Source organism: Pyrgilauda ruficollis, unplaced genomic scaffold (assembly GCF_017590135.1).
Source record: "Pyrgilauda ruficollis isolate IOZ18807 unplaced genomic scaffold, ASM1759013v1 scaffold15, whole genome shotgun sequence".
NCBI classification, from domain to species: Eukaryota; Metazoa; Chordata; class Aves; order Passeriformes; family Passeridae; genus Pyrgilauda; species Pyrgilauda ruficollis.
Window position 1 is genome coordinate 6,711,681 of NW_024513654.1, and position 22,514 is coordinate 6,734,194.

Genomic DNA, 22,514 nt, shown 5'->3' on the forward strand with positions numbered 1-22,514 from the left:
GTAAATAGGTTTGTGTCAGTGGAATCATACATGCCCCAGTGCACTAACAAGACTTAACACTTGTTCAAAATGAGAGGGGAACAGTGTTTCCCTCTTAATTTAAGAGCTGGTGGAAAAGATTTGAGTTGGGATTATATCTGTTAGTCTGCTGCTGTTATTCAATACTGTAATAATACAGGTGAGACAGAATAAATGGGCAGTTCCTTAGGCCATGGACAGTTGGATTTCAGCTGCATGCCTCTCCTTTGGGAAGGCTGGGCAGGGCTGGGATGCAGTCCCTCAGCACCATGCAGGCTGCTCTGTGCCTGGAGGAGATGCTCTGCTCCTTGTGGTCCCACACTAGGGGCCTTTGGAACAAGGATGGGTTTTGATTTAAAAAAAAAAGTAATAAATTAAGGCACAGCTATGCTTCTGCAGTCCTGAAGAAGATGTAGTCTGGAATAGGAAGCAGGCAGAGGAGAGGACTGGATTTCTGGCGTTCAGGATGCTGTGGCTCTCTCTTGGGACACTGTGGAGCTTCCCAGCATTGTTCATTTTCCTTACCATGTGTCAGTTCCCCAGGAGACTTGCAGGACTCAGAACTGCAGGTCTCTCTGGCTGAACCTCAGTCTTGTGTTTAATTATGGTTTTAATTTTTTTACACTTGTGTTTAATCAAGGATACAACAGGGCTGGGCTTTTTCTTAAAAAAAAAAATTCATTCAGAAGTCTGTACTCATAAATGTGTTGTCATAGTTTCTACCCCTATTTCTTAGAACTTTATCAGCCCAAGTGCTTGTACGTCATTTATCAGACATGGGGAAAAGGGGGTAAATGAATTATTAACTCTTTCTTCCTCTTCATTAGCTCAAAGTTTGTGTTTTATACTTCGAAAAATATCCACTGCCTTAGTTTCTTACAGCTGCAGGAGGCTCGCTCATTCTGTGCTTTGCAGAGCATTTAAATGTGAAATGGTCAGTCCCAGGTTTTGCAAACATGGTTACTCAGAGTTTCTCTTCAGGACCCTCAGTGGCCACTGCAAATGTTTGTGTTTGAAATAAAACAGCGCCCAGGAGCTGGGGTTCAGTGTTAAGATCCTTCCAAAGTGGGGGGCACCTGAGGTTTGCCTTGTCTGCCTTTTCCAGGCAGGTACAAAGGGCAGGCTCAGCTGCTGCAGGAATCACTGGAGCTTGTGCTGCTCCTGCCCCATCCCAGGGTGTCCTCTGAGAGCACTGCTCCTGCGCGGGCTGGGAAACTCTGAGCAGCAGCACAGGCTGCAGAAAGGAGCTGTTTCACACCTGCAGGGCTGTTCTGAGGACACGTGTTGCCTTGAGAGTGTTTGATAATATCCCAAATTTATCTGTCAGTGTGGTGGGACTCGGTTCTTGCCTTGAGGAACAGATAGAGTGAGACTGCACAGTGTTTTAAATGGGTTTTAGCATCTGTGATTTCTGGTTGCTCCATAGTTACAAGCACAACAAATGTGGCTCAAACATGAGAAATATTGACATGTGTGTTTGCAAAGAACTAAAAAAAACCCAAAGGAAACAACTTTTTTTTTTTTTTTTAGATTTGCTTTAATTATGTTTTGTGCCAAGATTTCCATGCACAAGACTAAGGGTTTACTCAGCTGCCGTGTACAGACCTTGGGGACCTCTAGCAAGGTGTAAGTAACTGAGGCTCTCCATATGCCACAGTTCCATGGCCACAAAAAGTTGACCTGGGAAAGAAAAAAAGAGCTTGAATCAACATTTATCTCTTTTTGCCCAATGAAAAATGAAAGGGTGCCAGCTGTCACCTTGAGGGCTGTTAGTGCAACCCATAATCCCACTGAAGGCTTCCTAATAGCCTGCTGCAAAGATTATTAACATCTGCTATTAACAGTAACAAGGTGGATTTCCTTCATTTAGGGACCAGCTGTAACATTTGAGGTTTAATATGCTTTGTCTTGGTTTGTAATTGTTTTGCTGTGGAAAAGCTAAATATTTCAAAATATTCATTGTTGTATTCTTTCTCAGACAGTTATTCCCTGGTGCATAGTCAAACATCTGATTTTTCTGATTTTTTTCTGTCCAAAGTGCAATGCCTTGTCCTTTTCCTTATTGAAATTCACATTGTTGATTACAAACCATGTGTCCAAGACCATTTCTCCATCTTTTCTCTCAGGGTTTTTCCTCTTGTCTTCTGACCTCTAAATGGGATACACTTACCTATGTCCATCTGATCCATGTATTATATTGACTGTTTTTGCTCCCAGTCTTGCCCAGAGCAGAGAGAATATGGCTTTATTCCAGAGAAATTCAATTTTGGTAGTATTTTTGGGGTTAATTTCAACATCAAGATACTGTGTGTAAACATCATCTTGAGAGAGGTCTCCACTGCAAATAGAAGGAAAAACAGTGTCACTAAGTTTAACAGTTCAGAGATCACTGAAATAAATCACATGCTCCACATATTTTCATGTTTTCCCTTTTTTTACAATAGAAATTTACATTTTTGGTATTCTTTGTAACAGCACAGGACACTGGACCAGGGCTCTGAATGAGGAGAGGATGAAAAGCAGTTCTGAAGACTTTAAATGTGCCCAAGGCAGGAGGCCACGGGGAGGTGACAAGAATGACACTGGGGCTGTCTCCAGAGCCCTTGTGTGCTGAGTTTGCAGGGATCACTCACTGGAGTTCAGAAACAGAACTCATGGCAATGGAGATGCCTTCCACTTCCTTTTTACAACCATCCATCTGCCCTCATGGCTCTTACTTTAGTAATAACTTCTTTCCTATCTGATGTGAAGCAGAATGTCTGCAATGCAGGATGAGTGTTAGCACTGCTTAAATGTGTGGAAAGTATGTAGGTCAGTGCTAGCAGCATTGAATACTGTAGAAAAATATTAATTTAATTTACCTGGCAACTTCATATTCTTTTGAGTTCCCCTGTGTGTCGTAGTAAACCAGGTTGATGTCTCCCCTCGTTTTCTTTACACCAGACAATTTGATAAACACTTTTTGTCTCCAACCTGCATAAATAAAACCAAAAATAAGTCCAGACTATCACTGGTGAGCTTGAATGCTACATTTCACGAGTAATGTAACATTTTCTGTCAGATTATTAGCAGTTATTTATAGAACAGCACAGGTGCAGGGCTGTAAATCACATCGAGGCACTTTTCAGACTTGTGAACAACTGTAACAAACCTTCTCCACTTACTAGCAAAAGGCTCATCTGCTGCTGTATTTAAAAAATACTTTTGGTCTACCCTCTTCAGTTTTTCTGGGAATCTGTCAGCATAGTGCCCCATCATTGGACATCCCTCCTGTGGACATGGGAAACAGATTCCCTAGGGAAAACAAAAGCATCAGTTAATGAGGAATATTATTCTTCATGCTAGCCCTTATGAAATTAAGGCTCCAGATGCTGTTCTGATCTTGCAAAGCTGTGGCAGTTCTGTGTGTTTTCATAACTTAACACCAAAACCTGACAAACTTGTTTTAGATAATGGCTCCAGCACCCAAGAGGGTGCAGAATGAGCAGGTTTGTTGCCTGTGATTGGTAATAGCCTGGAACTTGTTAGCTCAAATACTTTTCAGTTAGATTCTAGTGCAAAATACAGGCCAGGTTTACCCTCCTAGTCAAGGGGAACCTACCTGCATTCACAAATGGGAGAAAATGAAAGGAGCAACGTTCATAAATATATTTAGGTGCTCTAATCTGTGCTCAATGTAAACTAGAGATCAGTCAAGGATTCTGGAGGCTCTAAATGTAGGAATTAGTAGGATACATTTACCTAACTTACATTTCCTTTGCATAAAGGTTCGGGGTGAGAATTCCCCGAGCTTTCATTTTTGTCCCCAATTTTTTGGTGGCACCATTTATTCTTCAGGATTCCTTTTCCAGAGTGGAATAGTGGAACTGCTGTGTGCTGTGCTTCCTCCTACCCAGCCACTCCACAGGACCCCAGCACCCAAGTGCTGGCTGCTCCAGAGACCTGGAATATTTGCTTTACACCTCACCCTTTCCTGGGCTGAAATACTTACTTTCTTAAAGTCTTCATATGAGTCACAGGGATATGCAAGGTATCCAGTGGGGTGGAGGATACTTGCAAAATAATACTCATGGCTGCGTGAGTGGTGGCACCCCCCAAAGAGTGTAGCATCTGTTGGAAAAAAGTTTAAAGTTTATGAGCTTTGATAAAAAATCCTCCCATTATCCTCTACAAGAGTTGCCCTTGTCTCACCATGGAAACAGCTCAGGCACAGAACAGCAGCATGGGCCTGTAATAATTTCTTTTTTGGTTTGAATTTCTAGTTGCAGGAGAAATTGCTGGTTTTTTTTTGTGTTTTGTCTGGAGAACGGTGTACCATTGCCCTAAGATTTCAAGTGAGATGCATTGGTTTGCTATGTTGTAATACTCCCTTTTAAGAAGACAGCCATATATACATATATATATGAGATGTCATAGCAAGATAACATTTGTTACAGTTTTAAGGGCTTAATAGAGCATGGAGGATCCACCAAACTGTCTAAAATCTCTGAAAATAGAGAAGTCTCAGGTTCAGAGGTGAGGCATGTACAGTCCCTGGGAACACTCACTGCTTTTACCTAATTCATGCCTTAGAGGTGTGGGATGCCCTTTACAGCACCCGCAAGAAACCAGAGGTGGTGCTGTCATGCTGCTGATTTGGCCTTTCTCAGCCTGGAAAGTCTCCTGCTGGGGTTGTTGGACCTGCAGACCGCCTGCTTCCTGCCTTTTTGGGGTTTGCATCCGATTTCAGATTACAGGAGCAAAGCTTAGGCATGTATGACACCTCCTTTCCCTGCAGAGTTCTCTGTGGAGCACTGTTCTGTTCTAGCCTTTGTTGTTCCTTACTTCCTTTTTAACTTAGGAGTAAACAGGCAAAAAGCAATTTTGTTTTCCTGTTTTCCCCCAAACAATGGGCAATTTTCACCGTTCGTGTTTCAGAACTGAACATAAAAATAAAATATTAAGTGTGTTGGAATTGCACGTTTACCTGCGATGAGGGCTTCAAAATCACTTTGTTTCATCTCTGGAATTAAATCAGTGCATCCAGGCATCACAGTTCCTCCATTTGGGTAAAAGTCCAGGTGCCCAGTGGTGTTATACATTCCAAACCCTGAGACAGGCATGGGAAGGTGTCAGTGTTGGTGCCGTGCCCATCCCTGCAGGTGCCCCCGGCACAGGAGCACTTACCTGCTGCAGGGAAGTGAGCAGCGTTGCTGTGGATAACATCAACAAAGTTTGCATCTGTAGGATCCAGTCTCACCTCGGGGGGAGTACCTTCAAAATAGGGCCCAGCAGGGTCTAAACCTAAAAAAAAACCCCCCCACATTTATTGGTTGAGGGAGAGAGAGAAGCGTTGCATATGTTAATTTATCTTTTGCCAACTTATGAAATCAGATGTTTAGTTTTGCAAAAGGCAAGCCCAATAATGATGTGAATTCCAAGCTAAACTATAAAAATATGCAAATAGTATGGTTTTGTGAACCTTTCTGAAAACGTATTCCAAGAGAAGCTTTTTTGGAATAATTTTATGGAAAATATTTTTTCCCATAGATTATATAATGGCGTATATTACTAGGTAGGAGGCATTTATTACCCATGGACTTATTACTGGACTCTAAAGCTGTAAATAGGGAAAACTAAAGGTTCTTGTTGCTTTGTCTTTGTCTTGATGTAACCTAGTGAATGATGGTAATGCTACAAACATGTTAGCTATGCTTGTCCTTCCTCTAAAGAGTACTTCACCTAAACACAGAAAGAAGTTGTAATAATTACATATTGTAATTATATTTCTGAGAAGCATAAATTTTGTCTGGTCTCATGACAGGTATCTCCAGCACTGCCAATAATTTAACTCCAGTCTACAGACCAGTGTGTGGCAGGTTTTTTTTCCTTTAAACACACACTGCTAGCCCTGCACCTTGGTGAGCAGGGTTACCCATTACCTGTTATCCGTCGGATGCCTTGGATCCTTCTTCCTGCTTCTCCTGCAGTGTGTGCTCCCAGGCTGTGGCCAATTAAATGGATTTCGTAAGGGGAGTACCCGAACATTTTCTGATCATTAAAGTGGTGGTGGTGATGGTAGGAGATAAGAACACAGGCTTTGAATAACAAGCAAAGAGAAGGTCTGACATTATGGGCCTCTGGGAACATCTAGGCCGACTTTCTGCATAGCAAACAGAGGGGGAGTTCCTTGAGTTAATTGCTGTTTAAATTACACTAGGAACTGACAGAAAAATGATCCCATCTGGAATTTTGCATGCATAGTGATGAAGGGTTCACTGTTGTAGTGTTGGCATATGCTTGCTGTATTCCATTATCCTGTGTGACAAAATGTGCAAAACGTGGACCATCTTTCCCATTTGGATCAATCCCTAATGCCATTTTCCATACAAATGATCTTATGGCACTTTGCCTCATGGGCTCTTTCTCTTGCTGCACTTTAAGATGAACAGCTCCTGGCCAGGGTCAAGTCCAGTGCCAGGCAAAATTCTGATTTTCAGCTGCTCCAAGTACCCCTGAGTCTTTCTGAAATCAGTGGGAAGCGCTGCTGCACAAACCTTGCAAGTGCTCTGCACTCTGTGTGCAAAAGTGAACACCTGCCTTTGGGAGTAGGAGGCAGCTACACAGTTTGTGGTGCCTGTAGGCAGCAAACGTGGAATTATCAAGTAAGGCAGCTACTGCTCGTTTTGGTGGTGCTGAGCTGAGATGTTAATGCACTTCTGGCACGGGTATATAACGCTGAGAAACTCTAGTGAGCACTGAACTCGCCTCTTTTCCGTGGAATGCTGGCTTGCCTGTAACATCATATGGAGATATTGCCACCTACTGTCTCTAATTAATAGGCACATCTCCTCAGACTCAGCTTCATCTGCGTCCTTCGAGGCTGTGAGAAGTCCTCACAGGGCTGATAATTAGTATAATTAGCTGGATCCCAGCTGTACAGCCCTGCCTGGCCGTCCTGGCTGGGGTTCCAGCCCAAAGCAGCAGTGTCACGAGCCCAGCAGGAGCCCTGAGGAATTGCAGGTGGTGGAGCAGGGTCCTTTACCTGCAGAGCAGTTATGAAATAAGCAACCTCAGCCCCCAGCACGCGGATGTTGTTCACTGCACTGACGTAGGTGCCTTTTGCTCCCTCTTTCCAATCCACAGCAATGCAGTTGATGTTTTCCACTTCCAGTAACAGCTGGCGTGGGAACACACAAAGCAAAGTATTTAAAGAAACAAAATAACAATCAGAGATTCAACTTAAACTGGACTAAGGATTAAAATGTAACATCATAAAGAAGTTTCTCATTCTTTACTAAATGGGACTCTTCACTGTAGACTGTACCACACTGAAACACTTCTTACAAGACAGAATGTAACAAAAAATATCAATTATGAAAACTGTAATAAAAATATTTTACTTTAGACACCATTTCTATATTTGAAATGCTTCTGAAATGCCCTACCACTGCACTGTAGGTTCCATGTACAGTATTGTGACTTTCTTTGAGGGGTGTTGGTAGTTTAACTGAATTGTATAGGAAGTATACTGTCTTATTTACCAGCTGGGATTAAAACTGTGAAAGTCATGTCAGACTCAAAAAAACGTGGAGGAGAGAAGAAAGGTTCTACTTCAGCAAAGAAAGCTTTGGTCACTTTGGTACTGGGCACAGTTCTGCAGAGATAGTGATTTTTCCAGTGGAAGAATCATGTTAGTATGCAGTTATACTTTTCTGTGAATAAGGCTCACTTAAGGTTTGAGATAGAACAAGGAGTGGTAACAAAAATTAATCCATGAGAAGCAGCTAAAGGTGAATGGCAAGGAAAACAGAAGTGAAACTAAAATGCATCCTGGACTCACTCCTGTCCTGTGGGGACCATAAGTTTGTAGTGTAGAGAGCCAGAAAGAATTGCTGCTTCTTTTCAATTGAAAAAAAAGAGAAAAAGGAAATTAAGTATTTCAGATTAAAAGTGTTCATAGATTTGTGAACAGAAGTAGTGCTGCTGATTTGTGACTTAGTATCCAGTGGTGTCCTTTTCCAGCTTGGCCTTTTCCCTGCCAGCACAGAAGCAGCAGCAGGTAGAGCAGATCTTGCTTGTCTGCCAGAACCAAGGTACACTCTGCTGGCTTTGTGGGAGCTTCCACATTTCATATTTGAAAGGGTTTTTCCACCAGACTCTGCAATCAAACAAAAAGCAAAAAAAAATTTTTTTTTGGTGTCGTGTTCTTACGTTTGGTTGGGTTTTGTTGTTGTTTGGGTTGGTTTTGTTTTTCTCTAAGAACAAATAGTGGTGAACCAGGGTTGTATTTATAGACTGAAACTTGAGCTTTACAGTCAGGAGGGCCCTTGGACTGAAGGAAGGCTCAGTTTCTGCTGCTGGGAGCAGCTGTGGATTGGTGTCTAACCCCATGTCTGCACATGGGTGTAGAGGCTGGGGACAGCTCTGTTCAATTATTGCCTTGGTCTGATCTGCAGGGCTTGCAAATGGAAACTCTGGAGAAAAACAGTGTCAGAGAGGACCAAGGGACCTTGATATGCTGCATCTTCCTGAGTGGGAGCACTGGTGTGTGTGAAATTTAATTATTGGTTTGCATCTTCTACTACCTAATGAACTGTAAAATGCATGGTGGGCATTGATGCCTAAAGGATACCAAGAGGGCTGATGGGAACACAGGATACTGTCTCATACCAAGCACATTTCTACCACCCAGCCTGTTTTTCCAGTGCTGCCAAATCCATGGATGATGAAGGAGGTTTTCCTGTGTGAGGAAAAATGTGACTTCTGGATGGTCGAGGAGTTTATCGCTGAGATCACCTATAGGTTTCAAAAAAAAAAAAAGGTTTTATCTGTTCTTACTTTCAAGCATTTTTAAAAGTCAGCTAGGTCATACCCTCAGGACTAAAGGGACTCTACCTTGACAGGACAAAGTCTGTGGTTTTGGAACTCAGAGATCAAAAATCTCATCTTTCTCAGTTCCACTATGGTTTCCACAGAAATTGAGCCCTTGTGGTTTTTCTGCTCCCATCATCTTGCATGAAGAACCCCTTTGGCAGGATATGAAGCAACTAAAAGTGCCACATGGTCACAGGGTGTCTCTTGGCCTGAGGTGATGAGTTTCGCCAGGGAGCAGCCCACCAGCTCCACAATTCCTGCTCCAGCTTGTCCTTTTCTGACCTGACCTTTGGCTTCAGTGTGCTGCTCTGCCTCCAGGCTGCAGCCTGTTTTCCCCATCAGCCACTCCAGAAGGGCTGGAAGAACTTCATGCAAGGGCTGCATGCAGCAGCGGTGAAGCTGATCTTCACACACTGCTGCAGGCAACTTAATTATCTATTTTTCCTTGAGAATGTTATCTGTCTGTATTGTTTTCAGACAAATACAGGGGCTGTGATGTGAGCTCAGGGAGTTTGGGTGTGGCAGGGCTGTGTCCTAGATCATAGATATGCTGAGGTTTAATGGGAAGTAGTGGAAGCTGTATTTTGATTTATTTCATCAGCAACAGAAGTGCTGAGCAACCTGCTGATGAGTGTATCCCATGTACTTCAACCTTCCTCAGAGACTTAAATACCTGCAAAAGGTAGTCAGCCATAACCTATATCCTAAATTTCAGGAAAATACCTATATCCTAAATTTCAGGAAATTTCTTGTGCCCTACAGTTAATTCATAACATTCATAACTTTTTTTTTTTTTTTTGTGTTTTACCCCAAAATATATTCATTAGTGTACCTTCAAACTAACTTCTGATTCTGACTTGTTTGCCTATGGTGACTGACACAGACTTTGTAACAAGTTAACAAACATTTTTAGATGCAGTCAGCTTTTGATGTTAAAAATAAATGTCACCTGTGAGTTATTTCCTGTTTCTCTGGTGTAGAGAGAGAAGCTGATGTTCATCTCTTCTGGAGAATCAGGCAAACCTGTCAGAAGCCTCCCTGGTACCCCAGACCAGGGTGGGTCATCTGTAAAACAGCCAAGCCTGGGGTAGCAAACTTCTTTACCTAGAGCAGAAGAAACAACTTGTTTGTATGAATGACTCTCTTGCTTGATGATGTATTTGAGACCAAAGCAGTATGAAGAGCAAGAAACTAAGGATTTAAGTTTATTATTGATTTTGAAATTAATTTTTAAAGGTCATTTATATGTCCTTTGTGTGCATTGCCTCAAGCTGGAACACAAGCAGAGCTAAATAAACCAAGCAAAGGAGGATAAACCAAGTGAAGACCCACACAGTGTTTTGACACTACTTTCTAGGCTTGTAAAGGATTAGATCAGTTCCTTTTTAAAAACAGCCTAGTAAGAAATGCTTGTTAGAGTTGTTCCTGCATACCTTCTGCTCCACAGCATTGTGTCTCTGTCATGGGAATGAAGGCAATCTTGTACAAGGAATGATGTGAATATTTCCTTCAGTATAGTAGTTTTTTCTAGATCGAGCGGGTCTCGTGCTCACTTACACTCAACTTTTATGTTGCAGCATTGGTGTGCTGAACACCCTGCTGCTGGTCAGTTCTTTGTGTAGAGCAGCAATACAAAAACAGATCTTGCATTGCCTTGATAGAAGTAGGACATTCAACTCTGAATTTCTCTGTGGATTTTCAGCACAGAGTTGCACTCTTGTGCTCTTAAAAATAAATTTTAAACATAGCAGAGCCTTTTAGCATTAGTTCCATGCACTGTAACAGACATTGCCCTACAACGACCCACCAATCATACTACAATTTCTATGTAAAGGAAAATAACAGTCATAATCTGCTATGTACCACTTCATCTGAATTCACTTTCTAGTGGCAGTATTTAAAGATACATTTTCTCACCTGCTACTCTGCCAAGGAGGTAAAATGCAACAATCCACATTCCAAACACCTAAAGCAAATTGAATACACAAGTTAAGCAGATTATTTCAAGTGTTTTTTCCTTTTTAAAAGAGTTTAATACAAAGAGAAATGCAAAGACCTTCACCTGAAGAGGAATAACCTCACACATGATGATTTGTCTGTGCATGATGGGACCCATCAGCCAGAAGGAGGCCTGGGGGGTCCTGGCAGACACCAAGTGACCATAAAACAATGTGCCCCACAGCCAGCAGCATCCTGGGCTGCTGGAGGGGCAGTGTTCCCAGCAGGATGAGGGAAGGGATCCTTCCCCACCACTCAGATTTGCTGTTCACTGCATTCCCTGCACAGACAATACTGCACGCCCTGCTGGAGACAATCAGATCACAGCATCCTGATTGTTTTTCCAGCTGTGGTGGGAGTGGTGAGAGGTGTGGTGCAATAAGCACAGTGGTGCACGTAACTTGTTGAAGTCTGCACTCTTGGCAGCTTAGGCTCCTCACTGCAAGAAAAGCCTTGGTCAGATTCCTTTCCTCTACACTTTCCTTACTGGTCTTTTCCATGGCAGATCTTCCATTAATTTCACCTCCTCCCCTCTCGTTTGCCTCATTCACTGCTCTGAATTTCCTCTTTTAGGTTTTTCCTATGGCACCCACACCTCACTTCCAACATGCTGCTTTACTTTTAAACCAAAAGTTTAGTGTCCCCTGGCCACTGGGACAGCTCATTAGAAATATTAAGAAAAAGTGGTAAATTCAGTAGTTATAATCTCACTATGTGCATAGCACTCTCCAAGGGATGTTTTTACAGATGTGAGAAAGCCAGAAACACAACACTGCAAAGGTCCCTGACACTACAAAATGCTTTCAGAAACAAAGAAGAAACAATTGGGAATTTTACAGAATTTGTCCTTGAAGCTTGTGTGGCACGTGTCAGACAGGAGGAAGGTGTGATCCACCTTGTGCTTGTTTTTGATGGAAGTGGGATTACTTGGCTGTAATGACATGGTTTCCTAACAAAGCCGAGCAGGATAGGTCAGAGCACTCTCTAATAAACTCTGAAGTCTCTGTTTGGTAACAGCTTGTTTTGTTTGTGTGTTAGGGCAGAGGAGCGAGGATGAATATCTCAGCAGCGAGCAGGAGCTGCAAAGTGCAGAGCTGAGAGGAATCATGGAATTTCCTCAGAAATGCAGCTCTGATCCTAAACCAAATTTATTGACATAGTTATCAGAGAGGAAAACTATCTGCTTGAGGTGAGTGGAAAGCAGAGAGGAAGTAAAATAGGAGAGAAAAGGATCAGGAGCTATTCTAAGCAGCTGGTGAAGGGCAGGAACAGAGAGGTCCCAACTGTTAGCCAAAAGGAGCAGCTCCATTCAGCTGGAATGTCTGTCAAGGTGCCCATCATCCTGATGAGAACCTGATGACAGTGCAGGAAAATCACAGCTGATGTGGCTCATCAAATGAATGGGAGAGCTCCACAGGGTTTCTTAATATTAATGGACAGCCCTCACATCCAGGAGATGTACAGTCCCTGTCAGGAACACTACAGCAAGAAGGAGAGTAGAATTTCTTTTCAGACCTAGAATCTGAAAGGCAAGTAATGATTTAAGGATATGTGGGAGATTACTGCCAAATAAAAGTGGTCAGTAATTTCCTTCAAAGGATCTTCCTTTGAAGGCAGAAAATAAAAATGAAGATGTGGCCAGGGAAATAAAAGGAGTAGCAGAAATTTTATCAGTTGTGGAATGTTGATACATTCTGTAATTAAGAGGGTTGTAGTTTGGATAGAAGATAATTTTTTAGTGGGAAGCCTTTATGTATCATCCTATGTTAATGACAAAAATATTGCAAAGAGGTTAAAAAACTACGTGAAAAGAGTTCAGGCAGCATGCAATTTGAAAATTCCTTCACTGGGCATTTCGGAGGCGTAGTGCTGAACAAGAGGAACTGGAAGGACTTGTTTGTGAACGTGAGCTCAGCCTACCCAGTCCTGCTGGCAGGAGCTGCTCGGTGCTGAGCTCAGGTGACATCCCAATGCACAGAAAACATGCAAAACCCGCACTAAATATGCTTAAATTGATGCTCAGCCTAGAAAAAAGAAAATTGCAAATATTCCTGGCCTGCCATCCTCTCGTATAAAAGCTGCACTGGAGCAGTGGTGGCTCCTCACAACAGGACATCAAGTCACCTTCAGGACACCGTTGCTCAATCAGTGACTCATGGGCCACGGGAGGGTTGGGGAGATATGAGAAAGTCTGCATAATGACTGTCTGCAGTGCATTTTTAAGTCCCACACATGTACCCACACACCTTCCTTAGGACATGCACACAAGCAGGCACACAGAGCCTTAACGAGAAGCAAGGCCAAATCTCAGGAGTTCTCATTGTCAGCATTTTAACCCAATGATTTCACTGCCGTAAATAGATTTTTTTAAACATTTTAAACAACATTTGTTATGTATTGAATTGCTAAGAATTTTACTCACCATTCTCTTATGACCCTTGTTATCTCTTTTTCTGGTGGGCAGTACCAGGATATAAAAATGGCTGCTGTTTTCTTTAGTGAAAACTAGAGAGCTTTATGCTGAAAAAAAAGTAATAGAAAATAAATTAAAAACATATGGGTAACTTGGTAAAGTGGAAAAAATTAGAAGAAAATAAGGAGTAAAAAAGAGCAATATTGGTAACTGGGAATTAATGGCTAAAAGTCACACAGATTTCATAGGGAAAATAACAATGTCAACATGTTTAATTTATGGGCATAGGAATTAGGGAAAATATTTCATGCATGAAAGAATTAAGAAGATATAATGGTTTTTTGTCTATCTTTACCAAAACCAGGTGAAATTCACAACAGGGGGAAAAAAAAGAATTCATGGTGATTCTCTTTTCAAACAATCATTTTAGATCTGATGTTGAATAGCTGTTGGAGCTGGAAATTCAAAAGTCACTGGACTTCGGTAACTCATAGCTGAGATTCTTAAAAAAAAAAAAAAAAGAAACTATCAAAAAAACTATTGGTATTTTTTGTTTCAAGTTTTTGATTTGTAAGAAAAGTCCAGATACATAATTTGAAGGAAATTAATATGGTATTAAGTAAAAACCTAGGATGAATGACCTGAGGAATTTCAGACCTGTGGAATTTCAGTCCAGTATCAGCCTAAAGCAGAATAATGAAAATCTCCACAGGGGAGTTTCTCCACTCATGAAAGAAAAACTGTAAAAAACTGTTAAAAGATTAAGCTGTGTAATTGAATTCACTTACATGACATGACAAACTAACTGACAGTCTTATAAGATCAACATTTTAAGCCACATGATACCTGGATTTTAGGAAGATCTCTGCCGCTTGATATTTTGATTAAGAGAGTAAAATTGTATACATGCAATACTACAACAGTTAAGTAGATTAAAATTAAACGCATGGATTAAGTAGATTAAAAATTGAGTAATTATTGCATTTCAGGCTTTAGCCGGAAGAACTAGAAGGCAGCTCCTGGATTTACAAATACAGTTCTTGCTTGTGAACCATCATCTCATATTACATATAATATCATATATCATATCATTATCATATCATATATCAGAGCTTACCACGATCAAGGTGGATTTTGTTTTTTTTTAGCTTTTTAACTTCAGGGTTTTTTTTACTCACTGCTCATGCTGCATCATCACTGACAAAGGTTTTAGAGGAATCAGTTTCTGGCATTACACCGAATGCCAAATTTCAACGCTGCTATTACTGGACATGAGCTCAGACTGAAAAAATGCTGATATCTAGCCTAAAGTATAGTAAAAAAAGTACAGCTTTTGGATGTAGGATTGTTTTTTGATGTTTGGGGAATTAAATGCTGTCACACTGCATATCGTGTTTGCAGACCTGAGGTGAACATTTGAGGAAGCTGTAACTGAAAAGACCTTTAAAGTCTTGCTTATGTGATAGTAGTGACTTTTGAAGTGACAAGGAACTTGTTGTTCTTTGTTTCCACACATAAAATTGGGAGAATACTACTTTCCAATTTTCAGGTCTGCTTTATCCCCTTCAATACTAAAGTTTAAGTTCTCTACCTTCTTTCAGGTCCTTTTGATGTGTGATAATTTTTTTTTCCATTTTTTTCCTTGCCTTACCACTCCTACCACACTTCCTATATTTCCTGCACTGGCGCTGTCCTTAAGCAGAGAATATCTTTGCAGTTCTGTCTTTCCACTGTTTTATTTAAGTATTTTTTATTTTTCAGCAGTTAAATTGTGAATCAATACAAAGAAGGAGAACCCATCCAGAGTTTAACATATATGCTTTGGATATAGGAGTTGTAGGGTAAATTTCTTGTTCTCCCAGCAAATTCTTGCATGGCTTTTAGTATGAGGCATTAAGAGAACTGCTTGCACACCCAAGTATTGAACGTTACTTTAAATGGTAAAAGAAAGAAAATTTAAAAAAAATTACAGTAGTATCTTTAGGCCTCATAATGGGGATATCATGTACATATTTATCCTTTATTACATATGCGAATACCTGAAAGTAAAATATGATTTTTAGTTGTTTATTTAATGTAATTTTGTTGTTCAGCCCACTCTGTACAAGCACAGAAGGAGTACCATTTTTCCTAGGCACAGCCCACTGTCAGTGGCTCAGGAGCACTACTTGAGCAGACTATTAAACAACTATGAAATACTCAAAACTGGTGTGCAGAGTACTGAAGAAAATGCTGATGATAAGTTGTGATAACTCAGGTAGCAGAGTAATTGGCATAATTGTTAAAGACTTAATTTCATCTCCAGCTCCTCCCCATGAACCCAATGCAGGGTCCTGATTCTGGATGAAGTTCTTTGACACTGCTTCAATACAAATGAACAATAACAAGTAAAAATCATCTTGGCATTGGTCAGTCTCCTTTCCTGCCTGCTCACCAGCTTTTAGGTACAGTGAAGTTCTGCAGGAAGGTACTGGCCTTAACTGAACAGCTCTGGAGCCCACAGATTTAATATTAGAGAAATCAATTTTGTGGCAGAGCAAAGATGTGCAGAACCTTTTGCAAATTTTCTTCCTCCAAAGCACCCCCTACAAAGTAATAACCATGGCAAGGCAGGGGTCACACACATTGTCTGGTCTGGGTAGGAGATTTTTCTGAGTGCCAGTTGACCTCTTAAATTGAATCTGAAACAGTGGACTAGGACATTGACCTGAATGACTCAGAATAGTGATGCAAATTATTTTCTTAAGGCATTTAATGTGGGAAGAGCTCCAGTAAAAGAGTAGGTAGGTATGTTGGAGGGTGCAGTAAGATTTAAGTTGTTTTGGTCAGTTGCTTAGAACTGGTGAATAGGAAATTGTAGGATAACAGTGAAGAAAACATATTTAATAGCAAGTCTGGCTTCCTACTGTGCAGCATTTGCTCAGATTTCCTAAATAATAGGGTTCTCACCTTGACCTTACATGGTATCCATACATTCACGTTTACAGAGACAATTATGATAATTTAATCTGACTACAAGCATCATAAAAACCCCAAAACAAACGAACAACAAAAGTGATTCAGTTTGGGGAAGTGGCTGTGCCAATTCTGAGTAACCAGGGAGCCTCAGCTGACCTGCAGCCACCACCTGGCCACTTGTCTGTCCTCCCTGGGTGATCTCCACTGTTTATCTCCATGATTAGGTTGCTTTTAAACTTAGTCAACTCCAAGACCAACACTGTTGTCTTTTTGTTGTCCATTTTTGAAGTGCAGAATAACCCTTGTCAATGACTAGTTCAAGTTCCCCTGTGCACAGTAGTCTTCCAAAAAAAGTCTTATTTTTCACATTCTGCCACAAAATAGCTCTAGAATTCTTCCCCATTTCCATTCTCCCTTTAAATTTTCAGTACTCCTAATAATTCTTAAATATGTAGCCTGTTTTATCCTCCTTTTTAATTTCTGCTATTACTTGTGTTTTAATGCATTTTCCCTTAAAAATGAAAGAAGTCCAGCCACCATCTGCAAATACTGTCAATTTGTTCTTCCTTTAAAAACAGGGATATATTGAGTCTCAGATTACCTTAGACCCACTGAACCCACCCTGTTTTCCTAGCTGCACTGCATTGTCACAGCCCAGAAATTCTCATCCCCTACTGGGATTTCCTGGAATTGAAATGTTTTAAGCCAGGCAGCTGCTGCCCAGGTCCCTCTCTGAGTGCTGCTGTTTGCTTTTTGCATGTTCACTCAGACCACGCCGCTCAGCCTGGCTATTTTTAACCCAAGGAATCCTTGGAGTCCCGACCTACAGCTTGTACAGACACTCGTCCCCAAAGCCCAGCAATTTTTCAGCACTTACCACTGCGGATGCAGGAGGGGATAGTGCTTTGCAGGCTCTGCTCAGCCAGCTCCCTGGCAGATCCTGGTGGCTGCTGGCCTTTTTCACTTGGAATCAGTCCCACGACAGTAGGTGCAGACCTGCCCACACGGTGTCTAATTATAGGCTTGGTGTGGGTGAGTGAGCGCCTCTGTAAGAGTGATCCCCTCAGTGCTGGCTATAACAGATGTTGCCTTTTCTTGTCTCTCTTTGTGTGTAATTCAGCAACATTTTCCCCTCCTGAAGTTTTGTTCGTTTGAAGAAAAGCAAAATGAGGCTGTTTGAGCCCCCTCAGAGGGGTTGTTGTGTGTGACATTGATCCCAGCCAGCATGGAATGCTCTCCTGAGTTACCTGGTTATTGTGAGCTCCTGTTACAGGTAATGACTGACCCTCCACTGCTGGGCAGTTCAGAGCAGGAGCTTTATTTCCTTGCTCTGTGTCCCCCCCAGGAGCCACCAGCTGTCTTTTTGTTAGCTGCCTGTGAACATGCCTTGTCAAAGCAAGCCCTTGTACATTTTCATACAATCAAACCTCTTTAAATTTTAATTTTTTTTTTTTAAATCAAGCTTCTTTTAATAGAAAGGAACAGGAAAAATAGTCTTACAACTTAGGGACAATATAAGTATCTGGGCTTTTACTAGTGAAGTTCCTCAAGCTCTGTCTACCCACTACCATTTTGTCTAATCTATGCCCTCTTAGGCCATGTGGGAATTACACATTAGATGTCTCTCTACCAAGCTCTCTATCAGCTGGCATGCTCTGGATATAACTGGTGTAAACTGACATTATTGTGATCCACCTAGATCAGAGAAACCACAGGCACTTTCATTCAAAGTTGTTCCAGGAGAAGGACAGGGTGATGATAATCATGTCATTCATCTTTTCATGACTTGTCCGTCATGTAAATCCCAGATTCTCTTCTGTGCTCTGGAGACTGTGAGTCACAGCCGTGTCAGAACCCAGTCCTTCAGTTCCTGAGCAGGGCCTCGCGTCCCTGCAGTGCTATCTGCAGGATGGCTGCTGCCATAATCCCCTGGGTAGGAGACTGTCACCCTTAATCAGGGAGTGGTGCAAGTGCCTGAGGGCAGGAAGTAACTTGGGCTGGGTCTGTGGTTCACATAAGGAGCCAGTTTGTGGTCCTGAGATATGTGCGTTGCCTGAAAGAAGATATTTCAGAAATTACAGCAAAAAACCACAAGTGTTTCTCATATACTGAATTGTATGTAAGGCAATCAGCCTGAAAGGCATTGGAAAAACTGAGTCAGGAGTGTCTGTCAGTCCCTGTGGCACATGGCACAGGGACTGACAGAATGTCTGGGTCTGGGTCTGGTGCTTGGCCTGAAAGGCATTGGAAAAACTGAGTCAGGAGTGTCTGTCAGTCCCTGTGGCACGTGGCACCTACAGGAATGTTTGGGTCTGGGTCTGGTGCTTGGTAGAGTGGTGCAAGCAGTGCCATATATGAAAATAATCATTAGAAAGAAGTCTGAGAGGAATGTGGAGGAAGCACTGGCCAGTAAGCGACTCCATCTCATATTTAATTTCTGCTTACACTGACAATGTGTGTGTAATTTCAGATAAGACAGAAGAGATCCAGCTAATAAGAAATTCTTGACACTCGAGTCTACCTTCATTGACTGGAAGGTGGAGGTTGGGCAGCACTTATGGGACACATTCATTGCTCTGCCCAGAACAATGCAGCTCATTAGATAGGTCTGGGGAGGAATGAGTTTGGGGAGCCAAGGAAAAGAGATAAGGAATGTCATGTGCCCCCATGTGCCTCGTGTCAAAATTCTGGATGTAGCTCGAATGAAAAGCAGCCACTGAAACTGGTGCGTCTGTTTATGGTGAGACACCTTCAGAATCTGATGGACATCTTTGTGTTGTGATCAGACCTCTCTGAAATATTTTAAGGGGACCAGGATTTCTGGATATGCTCAAATATTTTGCTGTTCTTTCCACAGAGTTTGTCTTTGTGTGAGAGTGCTGAAACAGTGCCACTGAGTTTCACTGTCTGTGTATTCCAGAGAGAATACACAGTGGTGTGATTAAATTAATGTAGGCCAGTACAACAAATCAGAATTAATAGCAAAAGTAATTTCTAACCCATATTGTGTGCTTTGGATGTGTAGCTCCTTTTAGCAATGGTAATTTTTTCTGGGCCTGTTTCTATGTCTTAACAGATTTTAGTGGGCAGGAAGAAAAGTCTGGCTTTTGCAGCTGCCTCTGACAATGAGCAAGTGAACACATCCAGTGGTTTTATAAATGTCAGCTTGAGAATTATCAAGGACATAAATCCTTTTTGGTATTCACATAGTGGCATTCACATAGGTACGAAAAAGAGAAACAAAACACTCACTGTGAATCATGTTCTCCAAAGGAATCTCAGAAACTGTGTTTCAAGTGCAGCAATATATAAATTACCATGGCTTTCATAGAAGGATAAGTGTATAAAACTGTAAAAGCAACATTTTTCTTGCTCTCATTTCAATTTTAGATTGAAGATGGTTAATGAATTTCTTAGCTTGGATGGAGGTCATCTGGAAGTAGCTTTGTGTATTCCATCCTCTAGAGAATTGCTAATATGTATAGACAAAGACCACTCAGCTCACTGGAGAATCTTACCTGCAGTATTTGAGTGGCAGAGCCAAGAACAAGAGATGTTCTTCATATTTCTATTGTTTAACTCCAGTGTTTTCTTTCTGGTCAAGTGAACAAATTTTAAATTGAATTGAGACAAACCCAATTTACCTTAGTATATCCTTTCCAGTATCATACAGCAGCAAATAAAAGAATGTTTTGGAAGTTATAAATATTTATGATTTTCCATAATACATGCTGGCTGTTAATTAAATCACTCAAAGCAAGCAAAGCTAATATTAACTATTGGTTTTGTGAGCTGGAGATTTATGGAGTATAGTATATGAAGAAAATAGCACTAGAAAAGGGAGTTTTAGAGCAGATGATGAAAGTAAGCCAAGGCAGAGGGGGGTCCTTAGGGACAGCCAGATTTTCTTTACAAGCAATGGGCAGAATTAAAGGGAAAAGGGTGAAGTTCATTATTCTAAATGCTTTATCTCCTATTAATGTTAGAATATTGAACTGATTTGAACAAGTCAGGTGAGATAAAGGGAATAACTATAGATTTGCCTTGGAAATTGAAAGGCAGATGCAAATCTTGAATATGTATTTTGATAAAAACACGTCTCTGAGCAGCTCACCTGCAGCCCAGTGGCTCAGAACAAAGCTAAGCCTCTAGAGCTCTGACCATCAATGCTTGGCCCCAAGCTTTCCTAGTGTCACAAAAAAAGGAAAAAACTCTGGGATGACACCATTGACAGCCTGTATTTTCACATATTGCTTATGCTTCCTGTGTTGCAAGACCCTTGTGGCAGCTGGGAGAGGTTTGTGCTCCCCAGCACAGCGACGTGGGCGTGCTCTGTTTGTGCAAGGGCTGGTGATGAGGCATGTTCTTTCTGGAAGTTTTTATATCCTTGATATTTGAAGATAAAGATTATTGGCTCTGTTTTGTCCTGGAAATATGCCACAGAAATAGATTTGGGCATGCTATCAACTTCTGCTCCCTAATTACTGGAAACAGAGCAACTTAAAGTACAGACTACTTGAAATTATGAAGTCCCTGATACTGTGTACTGACAAAAGGAGAATAAGAAAGCCCCAAGTTTTGTAGAGACTCCATGCAGGTAGATTTACTGATAGGTCAGTGATAGGTCAGTTGTTTAGTGGCAACTCCAACTCCAGTCAGCTTTGGTTATGGAAGAATAACTCAAATAAATGTTGGGCATGCACGAAGATTTTTGGTTTTGCTTCTGTCCCAGCAGCCTGTGAAACAACTGTGAGACCCAGGGGCTTCACAAAATACCCTGACTGCATTAAAGTCTCAGAAAAGTTACCTTCCAAAGGTCTTTTTTTTTTTCAGTCTTCAGTATAACAGGCAGATATTTGAGAATTGGAGGCTGTTGTAGGAAAAAAAAAAAACCCCAAAAATGCAAAGATGAAAGACCAGAAGATCTTGGAAGCCTTATTCCTGCAAACATCTGATTATTTCTCAAGGATTTTATCAATGTATTGTAGTGGATTACAGTAGCATGAAAAAAATCTAAAAAGTCACAGATTAAGATAGGATCAAAAGTAGGAAAAGAGAAACTGTCCAATCTGAACACTGAGGTCTCTGTCTATTATTCCTATTTAGTTAATTTATATTATTGTTGTTATTTTAGTTCTGGGCTCACAAACATTTAGGAGGGGCATTTTGATAGGCTGTGATTTTGGAAAGAGACAAACTACTGTCCTATGCAGTAGAGTATTTTTTTTTTTTTTTTGTTATCAGAGAATTCTGACAAAAATGGCCCTTGTTGTCTCTTCAGCACACCTGCACATATGCCTTTATGACAAACGTATTTTCTTCCAAGATTATTTTTCTGTCACATATAAAGTACATAAAGACAATGTAAGTGAACCAGGTAGTTCCTATTTTGGGTTGCTAATTATTGCTGTCCCTTTTTCCATAAAAAGCTTAAGAGGTTTTGTTTTATGATACCCCATTGTCAAAAGAGTGCCATGTGAAGCTGAAAGCTTCATAATGGCTTTCTTATCAATTTACCTTTGGCATAATTTTTGTAGTGAACACACGTTTAAGGAGTGTAAAATTAAATTTGTATTGTAATTCTGAAGCACTTATAATTTGGCACAATATTTAAATAATGTAAAAGATGGAATGCAAATCATAATATGTCCTTTATATCCCTGGAGAAATGAGGCATGTTTGATTTTAAAAAGCACTACCTTTCCACATGACAGCCAAACATATGGAATGGTGTGTCTCACTTGGCATTTCAAAGATTCAATTTAAATTGTTCTGAAAAGATGGCTTACCTTGTTTTAAAGATATGAAAGAATTGCCTGTCCAGAGCTTTGTCAAAGGCAGATTTTCTCATGAAATATCAAACCCTTGCATTATTTGGACTAGCACCATTAATATGAAGTGATAGTATCCAAAAATTTCGTACTAGGGAGAATTTAAATTTTACATACAGAAAGAAACAAGGAGGAAGATTATTTGCCACCAGCAACACACAGGTGCTGTCAGTGTGGGTTTTTTCATTTTTATCTCATAAAAATAAATCTCTCTAGTTCTGTCTAAAAATATATTAAAAAAGGGCAGTGTTGATGTCTACTATACCAAAGGATAAAACTTAACTCAATAAATAGAATAAGACAAGAATGGAAACAGAACAACACAAGGGGGAGAAATTAATGCAATATTCTAGTTTTAGCTGAAAAAGTTGGCTGAGAAAATGCATATTTTTAAATGGTCTGATCAGCTCTACAACAGTTGTAGCACAAGTCAGCAGCCT

General features: G+C 40.9%; 1 protein-coding gene across 2 annotated transcripts; it reads right to left on the reverse strand.

Moving 5' to 3' along the window:
- Positions 1-1,548: 1,548 nt before the first annotated feature.
- Positions 1,549-17,196, reverse strand: LOC121350304 (pancreatic lipase-related protein 2-like). 2 transcript variants are annotated; one of them, XM_041461524.1, is made up of 14 exons: positions 17,121-17,196; positions 13,295-13,392; positions 10,792-10,840; positions 9,824-9,978; positions 8,671-8,796; positions 7,043-7,177; positions 5,940-6,048; positions 5,185-5,301; positions 4,985-5,107; positions 4,010-4,128; positions 3,183-3,312; positions 2,880-2,991; positions 2,189-2,356; positions 1,549-1,698 (listed from the first exon to the last, which is right to left on the reverse strand). In XM_041461524.1, the coding sequence occupies exons 2-14, from the start codon at positions 13,295-13,297 to the stop codon at positions 1,635-1,637; spliced, it is 1,410 nt and encodes a 469-aa protein (XP_041317458.1). In that variant the 5' UTR covers positions 13,298-13,392; positions 17,121-17,196; the 3' UTR covers positions 1,549-1,634. The 2 variants fall into 2 exon arrangements, with proteins under 2 accessions (XP_041317458.1, XP_041317459.1); XM_041461525.1 differs by lacking the exon at positions 10,792-10,840.
- Between the last annotated feature and the right edge of the window lie 5,318 nt (positions 17,197-22,514).

Excerpts from the sequence above, each read along its gene's own strand:
- LOC121350304 (XM_041461524.1), bottom strand. Across the intron at positions 2,357-2,879 it reads AAAGAATATGAAGTTGCCAG|TGGAGACCTCTCTCAAGATG; the intron begins GTAAATTAAATT and ends TTCTATTTGCAG. Across the intron at positions 1,699-2,188 it reads CATGGATCAGATGGACATAG|GTCAACTTTTTGTGGCCATG; the intron begins GTAAGTGTATCC and ends TTTCTTTCCCAG.